General features: G+C 33.3%; 1 protein-coding gene across 2 annotated transcripts in view; it reads right to left on the minus strand.

Moving 5' to 3' along the window:
• LOC107742588 (canalicular multispecific organic anion transporter 2-like) overlaps positions 1–12,676 on the minus strand; it is a 36,923-nt gene that overhangs the window by 14,620 nt on the left and 9,627 nt on the right. For both annotated transcript variants that reach the window (XM_016555627.1, XM_016555628.1), the window contains exons 2-9: positions 9,339–9,515; positions 9,121–9,246; positions 7,731–7,871; positions 6,087–6,203; positions 5,774–5,835; positions 4,966–5,097; positions 3,583–3,816; positions 2,004–2,181 (exon numbers count right to left, since the gene is read on the minus strand). In XM_016555627.1, the coding sequence (XP_016411113.1) occupies positions 2,004–2,181; positions 3,583–3,816; positions 4,966–5,097; positions 5,774–5,835; positions 6,087–6,203; positions 7,731–7,871; positions 9,121–9,246; positions 9,339–9,515 (1,167 nt within the window). The remainder of the gene's footprint in view (positions 1–2,003; positions 2,182–3,582; positions 3,817–4,965; positions 5,098–5,773; positions 5,836–6,086; positions 6,204–7,730; positions 7,872–9,120; positions 9,247–9,338; positions 9,516–12,676) is intronic.

The following is a 12,676-nucleotide window of genomic DNA, read 5'->3' on the forward strand; positions in this document are numbered from 1 at the left end:
CTGTGTGTGTGTGTGTGTGTGTGCGTGTGTGTGTGTGTGTGTGTGTGCGTGTGCGTGCATGAGTGTGTGTGTGTGTGTGTGCGCGCGTGCGTGTGTTTCTGACTTCCTTTTGCAGCTTAGTTTCCACAGAAGGTCTAAAATAATGGGGCAATAAAAACCTTTAAAAGTTTATACAAAAAAAGTATAGACAAAAGTTAGCACTTAGTGTTTTTTTAACACACTAGTCCTTCAGTACCATAGTATATATCAGAGTAGTTGATGCATTGAACTCTTGATGCATTTTTCTAATGCAATATCCTGTGATGAAGCAGATTAATGGCTGTTTCGGCCACAGACAAACACACCCGTGAGTTCAGCAGCACTGAAGTATTACGCTGATCTGGGTAAAAGTGCACAGATGTGTGTGAACACCCTTCACACCTCACCACACCTAACACAACTCCAATCCCTACTCTATTCTCTTCTATTACTCGTGTAGAGCAGAGGCAGAATCACTCAAACGCTGGACTTTACTGAAATCACTGTCCGTCTGTAAGATTCTCTAAACACAATGTCATGCTTGATCTAACATTAAAACACAGCTTTAGAAGTTAATATATTGTTTCATTTATTGTGCATATTTTCATTATTTATTGCATTTTTAAAATACTTGTTCAGCTGAGAGGGCAAATAAATATAGAAAATGATGCTTTCTAACTGTATTGTCACACAGAATAAGCAGTTTTTCAGCATGTGTATTTAATGAGAGTAGGGGTCGACAAATATGTGTTTTTCAGGGCCGATGCCGATACCGATTATTACAGATCAATTAACCGATATTTTGAACCGATATATATATGTCTGGTGTAAAAATTAAAATGAATGTCAAAGTTAAGAATAACAAAGGCTCTGACAAAAACTTTACTTTAAATGCTGTTAAATTATTTTATCAGCAAATCGGTTTTGAAAATGCCGATAACCATAAAAAAAAGCTTAATATCGGCACCGATAATCGGTCGACACTCTAAATGAGAGGTCTTTCGCAATACTCACAACATCTTTCTCACAACACGTGTAAGAAGATTTAATGTTTATATTGTAAAAGTAACTCGGAAAGTCATCATTTACTCATGTGCCACAGAATAAAAAAAAGGTAAATAAAAAAGGTTCCGATTTTTGACTTTTTTTCTTGCCATTCTGAGTTTATATCTGTCAATTCAATTTTTTCCACCATTTAATAAAAAAATAAAACCGGTAATTCTACTTTTATCTCACAATTCTGATTTTTTTCTTGCAATTCTGCGTTTATATATATTTCTGAAATGCAAGGGGAAAACTCTGAATAGTGAGATAAAAAGACACAATTAGCTTTATAATTTCTTTATTTGATTTTTTCTTTATTTGTTGTTTTTGTTTTTTATCCTGTGGTGGAAAAAAGCTTCCATAGGTTCCAAACCTGTATGCAATATTTGCATGTACTATGCATTTCTTTCCTCTGCTTAACTCAAAAGACATTTTGAAAGAATGATATACTATTTTAGTCGTTCTTAATATTTTGAACTTTCCCTTTAACTATTTCACTCTTTTCACTTTAATTTGAGGTAAAGCTTTAGTAATGTTGGTGCGCTTTTGTCATGTGATTTATTTTCAAAATATGTCTCTCTAGTTTTTATTAATTTTTATTTATTAATTTATAATCTGTGAACTCTCTTCTCATTATTTACCCCATAACATGCTTTAAAAAATATGGTTCCCCCAAAACTGTGCGCATTATTTATACGCATTATGCATTTCTTTCTTCTGTGCAACACAAAAGAAGGTAGTTTGAAGAATGAGGAGCCCACTCAAAATATCTTCTTTTATGGTCCAAAAAAGGCAAAAAGAAAGGTTTGCAAGTAAATGACACCACAAAGATTATTCTGTTCGGCCACCACTAACCAGCATAAACCAGTCTTGAGAGAACATGGATTTGTGCTGGTCTGAGTGAGTCCTTATGTGCAGAGAGACTCTTGACTAGCCTGTACCTTCCTGTAAATGGCTCCGATGATTCCCGAGCGCAGCCTCATGCCCGTGACAAAGCAGTACTGAAAGTGCTGATGTAAGATGAGGGTCTGTAAGAGGGAAGCGCTGAACATCAGGAACGCCAGCGAGTAACCCCACCACGACGGGGCCTGCGGCTGCTTGGTGAAGTCAATCAACATCCTGACAATGAAAGCAGAATCACTTTAAAACCACACCTCTGTGCATGAGTAAGATTTGTTATGTTTCTGAAATACGTCTCTTCTGCTCAGCAAGGCTGCATTTCTTTGATCAAAAATACAGTAAAAATTGTGAAATATTATTACAATTTAAAACAGCTGTTTTCTATGTGAATATCTGTTAAACTGTAATTTATTTCTGTGATCAAAGCTGTATTTTCAGCATCATTACTCCAGTCTTCAGTGTCACATGATCTTCAGAAATCATTCTAATATGCTGATTTGCTGCTCAAGAAACAAGATTATTATTATCAATATTCAAATTTTTGTCAAAACTGTGATACACTATGTAAAAGTTTTGGGTAAGATTAAAAAAAAAATAAAGAAAAAGAAGAATAAATTATTTTTTCCGATGTTACATTGATCAAAAGTGACAGTAAAGACATTTATAATGTGACAAAGGATTTCAAATAAATGCTGTTCTTTTGAACTTTCTGTTCATCTGTGAATCCTGAAAAAATAAAATGCATCACAGTTTCCACAAAAATATTGTGCAGCACGACTGTTTTCAACATTGATAATAATCAGAAATGTTTCTAATAATCAGCATATTAGAATGATTTCTGAAGATCATGTGACACTGAAGACTGGAGTAATGATGCTGAAAATACAGCTGCGCATCACAGAAATAAATTACAGTTTAACAGATATTCACATAGAAAACAGCTGTTTTAAATTATAATAATATTTCACAATTTTTACTATATTTTCTGCCAAACAAATGCAGCCTTGTTGAGCAGAAGAGACTTGTTTCAAAAACATTAAACAATCTTAATTATTTCAAACTTTTGACTTGTGATTCAAAACGGTAAAAATGTCTATAGAGAAGCATATTTGCATTCTGTTTGCATTGTAAAGCATGAGCACAGAGTGTGAAAAGCATACAAAACATCATGCAAATGATTCTGCAGGGTTCTATGCAAAACAGTGCTATAAAAGACCATTTTTACACCGCTTTCCAGCTAATCAGCGCATTTCATGTTTGCTCTTCCTGTTACAAGCAAACGAAATAAATCCCCGCGGGTAATAAAACCCAGGTCTAGGTTAAAGGAACAGAGCAGCTATTGTGTTGTTCGTTATCAGATGCAAACAATTACAGCTGTCCATACAGACTGACTAAATCAGTCCCTTTAATATTTTAATCATGGCTTTAATGAAAACAGAAGCTCATCACAGCCCTGTGAACATCTGCTGTAAATAACCAGTACAGAAGAGTGACTAAACCTCACTTACTGGCAGCTTTATCATGTCTCGTATGATATCACTACCTTCCCATCATAAAACCATAACTAATTATGACTCTAGTGTTCCTCTTTGGCTGGGAATGAAGCAGCGGCGACTTCACCTGAGCAGCTGAGGGTTCACGAAGGTAATGAGATCCTGCAGTAGTTTGAAAGCCGAGCCGATGAGGAAGTAGGGCCCGAAGGCCCTGAGAAGGGCCCTCAGGAACGAGGGCTGCCGCGCCTCCTTCCGTTTGGACAGCAGAACCTCCTCCTCCTCCGGACTGACGCTCACGTGGTTGGGTTCAGCGCCCGGGCCTGCCTTCCTGAACGCGGCCTGCTCCTTCACGCTCTGCTCGCTGCACAGAAAAACAAGAGCGGCTGATCTTCTGAAGCTGGAACGACTCTTCTAGTAGCAGCAGCAATGTCAAGGTCGATTCCCACTCAGTGCATGAAATGAATATATGTGCAGCTGAATGCAGTGAAAGCGTCTGTCAAATGCATGAATGTAAATGCAATAGGTTTGGGGAAGAAGAAAAAAAACGCTTCTGAGAGCAAAGCTGAACCTGGACTCACATGTGTCATTCTGCACCAAAAACAACTGCAAAGATAAACATTTTTTACATGGCTTGTGCTTGCTCATGCAAAGTACCCTAGCAACCACCCATATCACCCTAGCAACCACGCATATCACCCTAGCAACTGCTTAGTAACAACTATACCTTTAAATATATTAATTATGAATGACTGTATTACAAGCTATCAATAATAAGAACAGAAGCTCATCGCAGTCCTGTGAACATTTAAAAAATACACAACACAAAATTTCACTGAAAAATAAATAAATCAATACAAGATTTCATAGGGCCCTATTATGGTAAAAACTGTATTAAATAAAGTTGTTTTTATGAATTCAATTAATAATGCATGCTGTTTGGTTAGTAAAATTTAATGAAACCATTCAAATGGAATCCCGAAAAATGAAAACAGAAAACACAGAATTTGGTAAAAAAATAAAAGAAAATTTGAGCAAAAATAAAAAAAAATTATAGTGCCCTAAAAATGCATTTTTTGTTAAACCTTTAATAAATAGATGTTAAATTATATGTTTCATTATTTAAATTAATTAGACATGCTTTTTGATTATTCAAATTTAGGTAAAGCTGCAAAATTAGTCCAGAAAAATTTAAATGGGAAAAAAAAAATATATATATATATATATATATTTAAAAATTTCAATTTCAAAATTAAAATTTAATTGAACCACTAAAACAAAAAAATAATTTGGAAAAAAAATAATAAAATGGACGTCGGGAAAAAATAAAACATTTCATAGGGCCCTATTCGACTAAATAAAGAAATAAATAGAGAAAAACCTGGAGCATAGTGTTACTCACATTAATGTAAACAAGAAAAGGCATTCACAACCTACTGGACTTATACAATGTGACAGTTATTGTACAATCCTTGGACTGAATGATTGAATCATAATCTGTCTGAATTCATACCTCTGCGCTTTGGATTTCTCCACCTCCCATTCATTGAGCAGATTGGGAACCACCAGCTCTGAACTGTCATGCTTGTTCAGCGACCACAGATCTTTATTCTCTAGTGGAGATTTATAGCCTTTGATTGCCATACTGTAGAACAGAAACACATATCTGTCTCAGAAACAACACTAATGTTGGCATTGTACAGTCATTCTACTTCTGATTTTTGTTGTTTATGTTGAATTAAAGGGACGGTTCACTCAAAAATGATCATTGAGTTATCATTTACTCAGCCTCATGTCGTTCCAAACCTGTATGACTTTCTGTCCTCTACAGAACACAAATAAGCAGATATTTTAATCTCTAAATCTCTAAAAATATCTTCTTTTATGTTTCAGAGAAGGACGAAGGTGACAGAGGTTTGGAAAGATACTGTATGAGAGCAAGTACATTTTTTGGTGAACTATCCCTTTAAATCTTCCACTTTGGCTTGAGAAAATATGTGCATTAATTTAAACCCCAATATTCAATAAGACATCTAGTAACTGGGAACATTTGGGATACATTTGTTTCTGATGGCACAAAGCAATGTAAACGGAACATTGGTTTGAAATGTTTCTTGTTGTGATTACAACGTTATTTAAAGGCTACAAAAACATTTCTTACAACGTTTGAGTACAAATCATACATCATAAGGACATTCTGAGAATGTTGATCTAAGAATGTTTTCTTTCAGCGTTATGAGAACATAAATCAAATGGTTAGTGTTAGTGTAAGTCGTGAGAATGAGAAACAGCCACCGTTAGTACTTATTTACATTACTCACCAAGTAAACCACCAAAAGGTCATTTTGGAGAGGAATCCAGCAGTCGTTTCTGGACATACATTCTGAAAATCCAATGAAAACACCACAGGCACTTTAGTTTGCTGCTCTGACCTTTCCATGACCTTTCTAATGTTCAAAGAATTCAATCATCCACAGTTTGTGGCACTAAATCATTCTTTTATTCAATCTTGTATGAAAGCATGATGGTTACTGCTGGCCCTGGTATTGCATTTTGTCAATTTCACGGCCTTTGAGTAGATAAAACACACACACACTCTCACACACACACACACACACACACACACAGACTTACAGGATCTGTGACCACGCTGGAGAAGAGAGGAGGCTTTTCATTGAAGCAGGACAGGATGAGTTGAAGCAGGGTGAGGCCGAAGTAAATGTAGAACATCGTGAACCTCAGCTTGTCACTCTGAAAACAGAGAAAGCTGCTTTATCAAGTAATCGCAACATCTCTACACACCACATCACAAACGCCCCCAGCCCTGCTCTTTATGAGCTCACAGATCTGAGATATCTAGTTTTTATTTGATTTCACTATGTGAGACTAAGCCTGTTCACGTCAGACATTCACCCCAAACCCACGCCATCGGTCACGCTGTTTGTCAGGATGGAATAGGGTCAGAAAGTTTACATGTTTGAGGAAATCAACTGACAAAGAGCTCACTTTTAGTTGTGCATCCTCATTAAACGTTCAGCTTAACATTGAAAAATGACATCCATTAACTAATTAATCTTTATAACCAAAACATCCAACAAATTTGACATTTTTTTATTTTTAAATATATCTGAAAAATATAATGCACAACACTCAAACAATACTAGAAGTATTAAAATAATTCTGAAAAAAATGCATAATGCACAACATGAATAAACAATATTAATATCAATAATGTATCTGAAAAATGTATAATGCACAACATGCACAAATAATATTAATATTTAGAAATTAATATATAATTAAAACATTACATGCAAACATGCACAAACAATGATGATATTATTAAATTAATATATCTAAAAAATGTAAATGCACAACATTCACAAACAATATTAATATTAGTAAATTAATATATATGAAAAATGTAAATGCACAATATGCATAAACAATATTAATATCACTAAATTACTATATATGAAAAATGTAAATGCACAATATGCATAAACAATATTAATAGCATTAAATTAATATATATGAAAAATGTAAATGCACAATATGCATAAACAATATTAATATCACTAAATTAATATATCTGAAAAATGCATAATGCACAACATGCACAAACTAAATTAATACCAATAACGTATCTGAAAATGGAAATGCAAAACATGCACAAACAATATTACACTGTTAAATTAATATATCTGAAAAATGCATAATGCACAACATGCAGAAACAATATTAATATTACCATACATTTTTATACATAATATTTGAGCGTTCCTGTAGAGAGCATGGCATCTCATGGGTTAAATTTCCAGTGAATGCATGAAGTGACTAAATATAATTAAATGCAATGCAATTCACTTTGTAAAAAAGTGTCTGTCAAATGCATTAAAATGATTATTCAAAATTCAAAATCAGATGGCATTTGTCATATCCAGGAGCAAGAATCAGACTTATTTGACTTGGAAAAACAGCGGCAGCCTTGAGCTATGTTTGTTGCTCTGTGAGTTAGATAAGCTGTCTTGAAGCAGGTTTTAGGAACAACAGCAGCTCTATTCTCTCAAAACAGTCATGGCCTTAACTGAACTCCAACTCAAACGCTCAACATGTAGGTCAAAAGATGCATGTGAGAAATAAAACAGGAGGGAAACGTGCAGAAAGGGGAGAGAGTCACACATTACTGAGAGATGACTGTGCTGGCAGAGCATTTACATGGTTAGACTGAAATTAACTACTTCATACTAAAACATTTCTTCAAACCAACACACTGACCTCTGCCTGACTGGCATTCATGATTTTGGAGCGGAAAGGCACGATGGCACACAAAACTGAGATCGTCCAAAATATGAAGAGCACACCGGATGACTGCACTCCTTTCAGCCTCTCAAACTGGATCAGGAACGTGGCTAACAACTAGAAGAGAGCAAAGACAGCCAGAGCTCATCCACTGTAGTTCTGAGAATGAATATCTGACTTTTAGATAGTTCACACATTATAAATGGAGACATACAGTATCATATAGTTTATTAGGCTGTTTAATTGTTGCAAATTACATGACAAAAACTGTAGTTAGTAACGTAATCCATTACATTACACATTTTAGGAAATATAATTAGACTACTTTTTGAGCACTTTTAGATTACTTGTGACCTAACTCATTTATCACATTATTTTTTGGAAGACAAAAGCCTTCCAAAGACAAAGGCTTGTTTGAATAATACACACACACACACTCACACACCACATACACACACACACACACACACACACTCTCACACACACTCTATGTGTGTGTGTGTGTATATATATAAAAATGCACAAAATGCACAAACAATATCAGTATTATTTTATATTTTTTTATATTTAATATATACTATTTGAGTATTCCTGTAGAACATGGCGTCTCAGAAAAAGGGCTCAAGTCCCAAGTTAATGCATGAAGTGAATAAATGATAAATAATTTTATTGAAGGTTCAAAATCAGATGGCATTTGTTATAACCGGGAGCAAGAATTGAAAAACAGCAGCTAGTGGAGCGACAGCCTTGAGTTATGTTTGCTGCTAACAAATTAATTTAAATTGTTTTAAAAAATGTTTAAAAATGTTATATTCTCATCTTTACTTTTTTTGTAATGTGTGAGAAGTATTAATGTTAAAGGTTAACTGTTTTTTTATATATATATATATAGTGTGATTTTTGGTGAATTTTAACATAACACAAGGCATAGTCAGGGTTATTATAGTAACTAAAACCATAAAAATACATTTTCGTTACTTGAAATGAAATAAACATTAACTGAGAGTTTTATTTCAGCTAGTTTCCAAGCCAACATTTCTCTGTTTTTTTTTTTTTTTGTATTTTAAAATAACACTGGGGTTAGAATTTACTTTTTCATTGTCCACTGTAATTAAGCAGTCAGTTTTTTACCGCTGTGCTTTTATAGAAGTGAACAATAGCGCCTGACCTGCACAGATTCATAAAACTATTCATGTGCCCCGTGTTCATGCTGTTGATCTGCTGTTAGACATTCATGCAAGTTATGAGAACGAGTCATTGTTCAGTGAAGGCTTTTCAGACTGGAGAGGAAGTTTTGAGCTTTGTACATTGCAACTGATGTTAAGATCTGACACAACCGACATATTCAGCTGCCGTTCTCACTCACCATCGTCATGCCAAGTACTAGAGGAGTAACGAAATATACTGGGGGTTTCAACTGATTCTGGCTCATCTCATGAAATGAAGAAAACAGGTCTGTCCAGCATACGATCCACAAGATCAAGCCGAGAACCTGCACACACACACACACACACACACATATAATGAATCATTACAACAAGATAACAGAGAACCGAACATACACAAGTGCTTGACATCTCCTACCGTTTTGATTCTGTTCAGTATAGACATCATGATGTAGCCTCTGTTGTTCCTCTTGAGGTAGAAGATGTAGAAAGGAGACGTCAGCCAGAGGAAGATGCAGGGAGCCCATGGCAGGACAGACAGCTGAAAGCATGCTGGGAAATCCGGCAGGTTTGTGTGCTTCGTGAAATTAGAGTCCTGCGAGAACAGAAGCACCAACATGAATTCAGACTCGTGCTTCCCAAACTACAAGACTGCACAAAGCACAGCGATTAGATGCACTGACTTCCAAGACGCGGAACTAAATACTGTACCTTAGTTAAGAAATTGAAATATTTTCACATTAAAATTAATCATAGAAGATCACCTGGATGTTCTTTGGTTGTTTCAATTTTTTTTTTTTTTTCAAAATGATGATTAAAAAAATGATAAATTACATTAGAACTCACAATATATTCAGAAATATGAATATGTATGAATATTTTTCAAAATTATGATTAAAATTTTTTATAAATTGCATTAGAACTCAGAATATATTTAGAAATATGAATATGAATATTTTTCAAAATTATGATTACAATTTTTTATAAATTACATTAGAACTCAGAATATATTTAGAAATATGAATATGAATATTTTTCAAAATTATGATAACAATTTTTTATAAATTGCATTAGAACTCAGAATATATTTAGAAGACTGCACAAAGCACAGCGATTAGATGCACTGACTCTCAAGACGCGGAACTAAATACTGTACCTTAGTTAAGAAATTGAAATATTTTCACATTGAAATTAATCATAGAAGATCACCTGGATGTTCTTTGGTTGTTTCAAATTTTTTTTTTTTTTCAAAATGATGATTAAAAAAATGATAAATTACATTAGAACTCACAATATATTCAGAAATATGAATATGTATGAATATTTTTCAAAATTATGATTAAAATTTTTTATAAATTGCATTAGAACTCAGAATATATTTAGAAATATGAATATGAATATTTTTCAAAATTATGATTACAATTTTTTATAAATTACATTAGAACTCAGAATATATTTAGAAATATGAATATGAATATTTTTCAAAATTATGATAACAATTATAAATTATATTAGAATTCACAATATAAACTGAAATATGATTACGTATGAATATTTTTTAAAAATTAAGATAAAAATGATAAATTACATTAGAATTCACAATGTCAACAAAATATCTATGACTATTTTTCAAAATTATGAAAAAAATTCTGAACTACATTAGACCTCACAATACATTAAGAAATATGAATATGTACGAATATTTTTCAAAATTAAGATAAAAATGATAAATTACATTAGAATTCACAATATATTAAGAAATATGAATATGTACGAATATTTTTCAAAATTAAGATAAAAATGATAAATTACATAAGAATTCACAATATAAACAAAATATCTATGAATATTTTTCAAAATTATGAAAAAATTCTAAACTACATTAGACCTCACAATACATTAAGAAATATGAATATGTACGAATATTTTTCTAAATTAAGATAAAAATTATTAATTACATTAGAATTCACAATATATTAAGAAATATGAATATATATGAATATTTTTCAAAATTATGAAAAAATTCTAAACTAAATTAGAACTCACAATATATTTAAAAATATAAATATGCATGAATATTTTTCAAAATTATGATAAAAATTATAAATTACATTAGAATTCACAATATAAACAAAATATCTGTGAATATATTTCAAAATTATGAAAAATAATAAATTACATTACAACTTACAATATAAACAGAAAATGATATTTTATATATATTGATATATATTGATATTACAAAATGATGATAAAAAGGATACATTACATTAGAACTCACAGCATAAAAATAAATATGAATAGTTTTCAAAATTAAGATAAAAACCATAAACTACATTAGAACTCAAAATATATTTAGAAATATATGTATGAATATGTTTTCAAAAATATGATATATAATCACAAATATAAATATGCATCTTTCAGGGATGCATGATAAACCGGCACCATATTAATTCAGCAGATATTACAGATTTTTTAAATTGTATCCATTTATATTAGATATATACCAACTGATATAGCATATATTATATACATTGCAGTGAATCAGAGGTAAAAACGATATAAATACTGTTCAGTTTCTTGCACAGACCGATCGTTTCGTGTCTTTACACATCAATGTATCGTCACGAGCCGCAGGGTTTAATTTGGTTTTGTTTGTGTATGTTTTTTTGACTCTCAAAGCCGTGATTCCCATCCACTTCCATTATATGACTGACAGACTGCAACGGTTTGAGTTAAAAATCTCCGTTTGTGTTCTACTGAAGAAACAAAGTCACCTACATCTTGGATGCCCTGGGGGTAAGCAGATAAACATCACATTTCCATTTTTGGGTGAACTATCCCTTTAAGCAACCCAACCTGATTAAGCTCAAGGAAATCCAAACGGCAGTCATTAGGCAAGATCCCAGATGCACGGCGCTCAAGACAAACAGAGAAAATAAAGCAAGGCTTAATAATGCAGACGAGGCTGTGCATCTCCTGTAATGTTAGAAAGGTTAGGCTCAGGGGTTTTCTGACCCGAGAGACGTCAGCCGTCGCTCTCACAGGATGCAGTCTGCGGTCTGAAGGGAAGACACCTCTCGCTGCGCGCCTTCCACGCGGTTATGAGGTCAAATGCTCAAATCTGTTCAACAACAGATGATTTCTGCTGCACTTCGGTCAGAACTGAGTCTTGAAACCCGAGCTGAGGAGCAGAATAAGAAAAGCAGCTCCCTGGCGAGTTTCAGACGCAGTGCTGCTTGTGTTAACGGCTAAGATCCTTTAAAATCACCCTCTCAGCGAGTCAGTTTCTAATAGAGGTCTGCTCATCAGACATCTCACATGTTTAAATGCGTTTAGGTCACATAGGAAAGACAAAAATGAACAAACAGTCACTGTGACTGATTCACTAGAAACCCTTGTCCGGTGCTGAAAATCCTTTACCTAATTTGGTGTTCGTGATTTGGTTGACGAAAAGATTGAATGGTAATAAAATAGCATAATGAGAGCAACAAAATACAAAAAGGTAATTGTGACTTTTTATCTCAGAATTGTGAGATATGAACTCGCAATTGCGAGTTATAAAGTGCAATTCTGAGAAAAAAACTGACTTTTCTTACAATTGCGAGTTTATGTCTTAGAATTCTGACTTTATAATTTTATAAGAAAAAAAAGCCAGAATTGCAAGAAAAAAGTTGCAATTACCTTTTTAAAATTTTTTAAAAGTGTGTGTGTGTGTGTGTGTGTGTGTGTGTGTGCGCGTGTGTGTGTGTG

Source organism: Sinocyclocheilus rhinocerous, unplaced genomic scaffold (assembly GCF_001515625.1).
Source record: "Sinocyclocheilus rhinocerous isolate Xijiao unplaced genomic scaffold, SAMN03320098_v1.1 scaffold706, whole genome shotgun sequence".
Taxonomy (NCBI): domain Eukaryota; kingdom Metazoa; phylum Chordata; class Actinopteri; order Cypriniformes; family Cyprinidae; genus Sinocyclocheilus; species Sinocyclocheilus rhinocerous.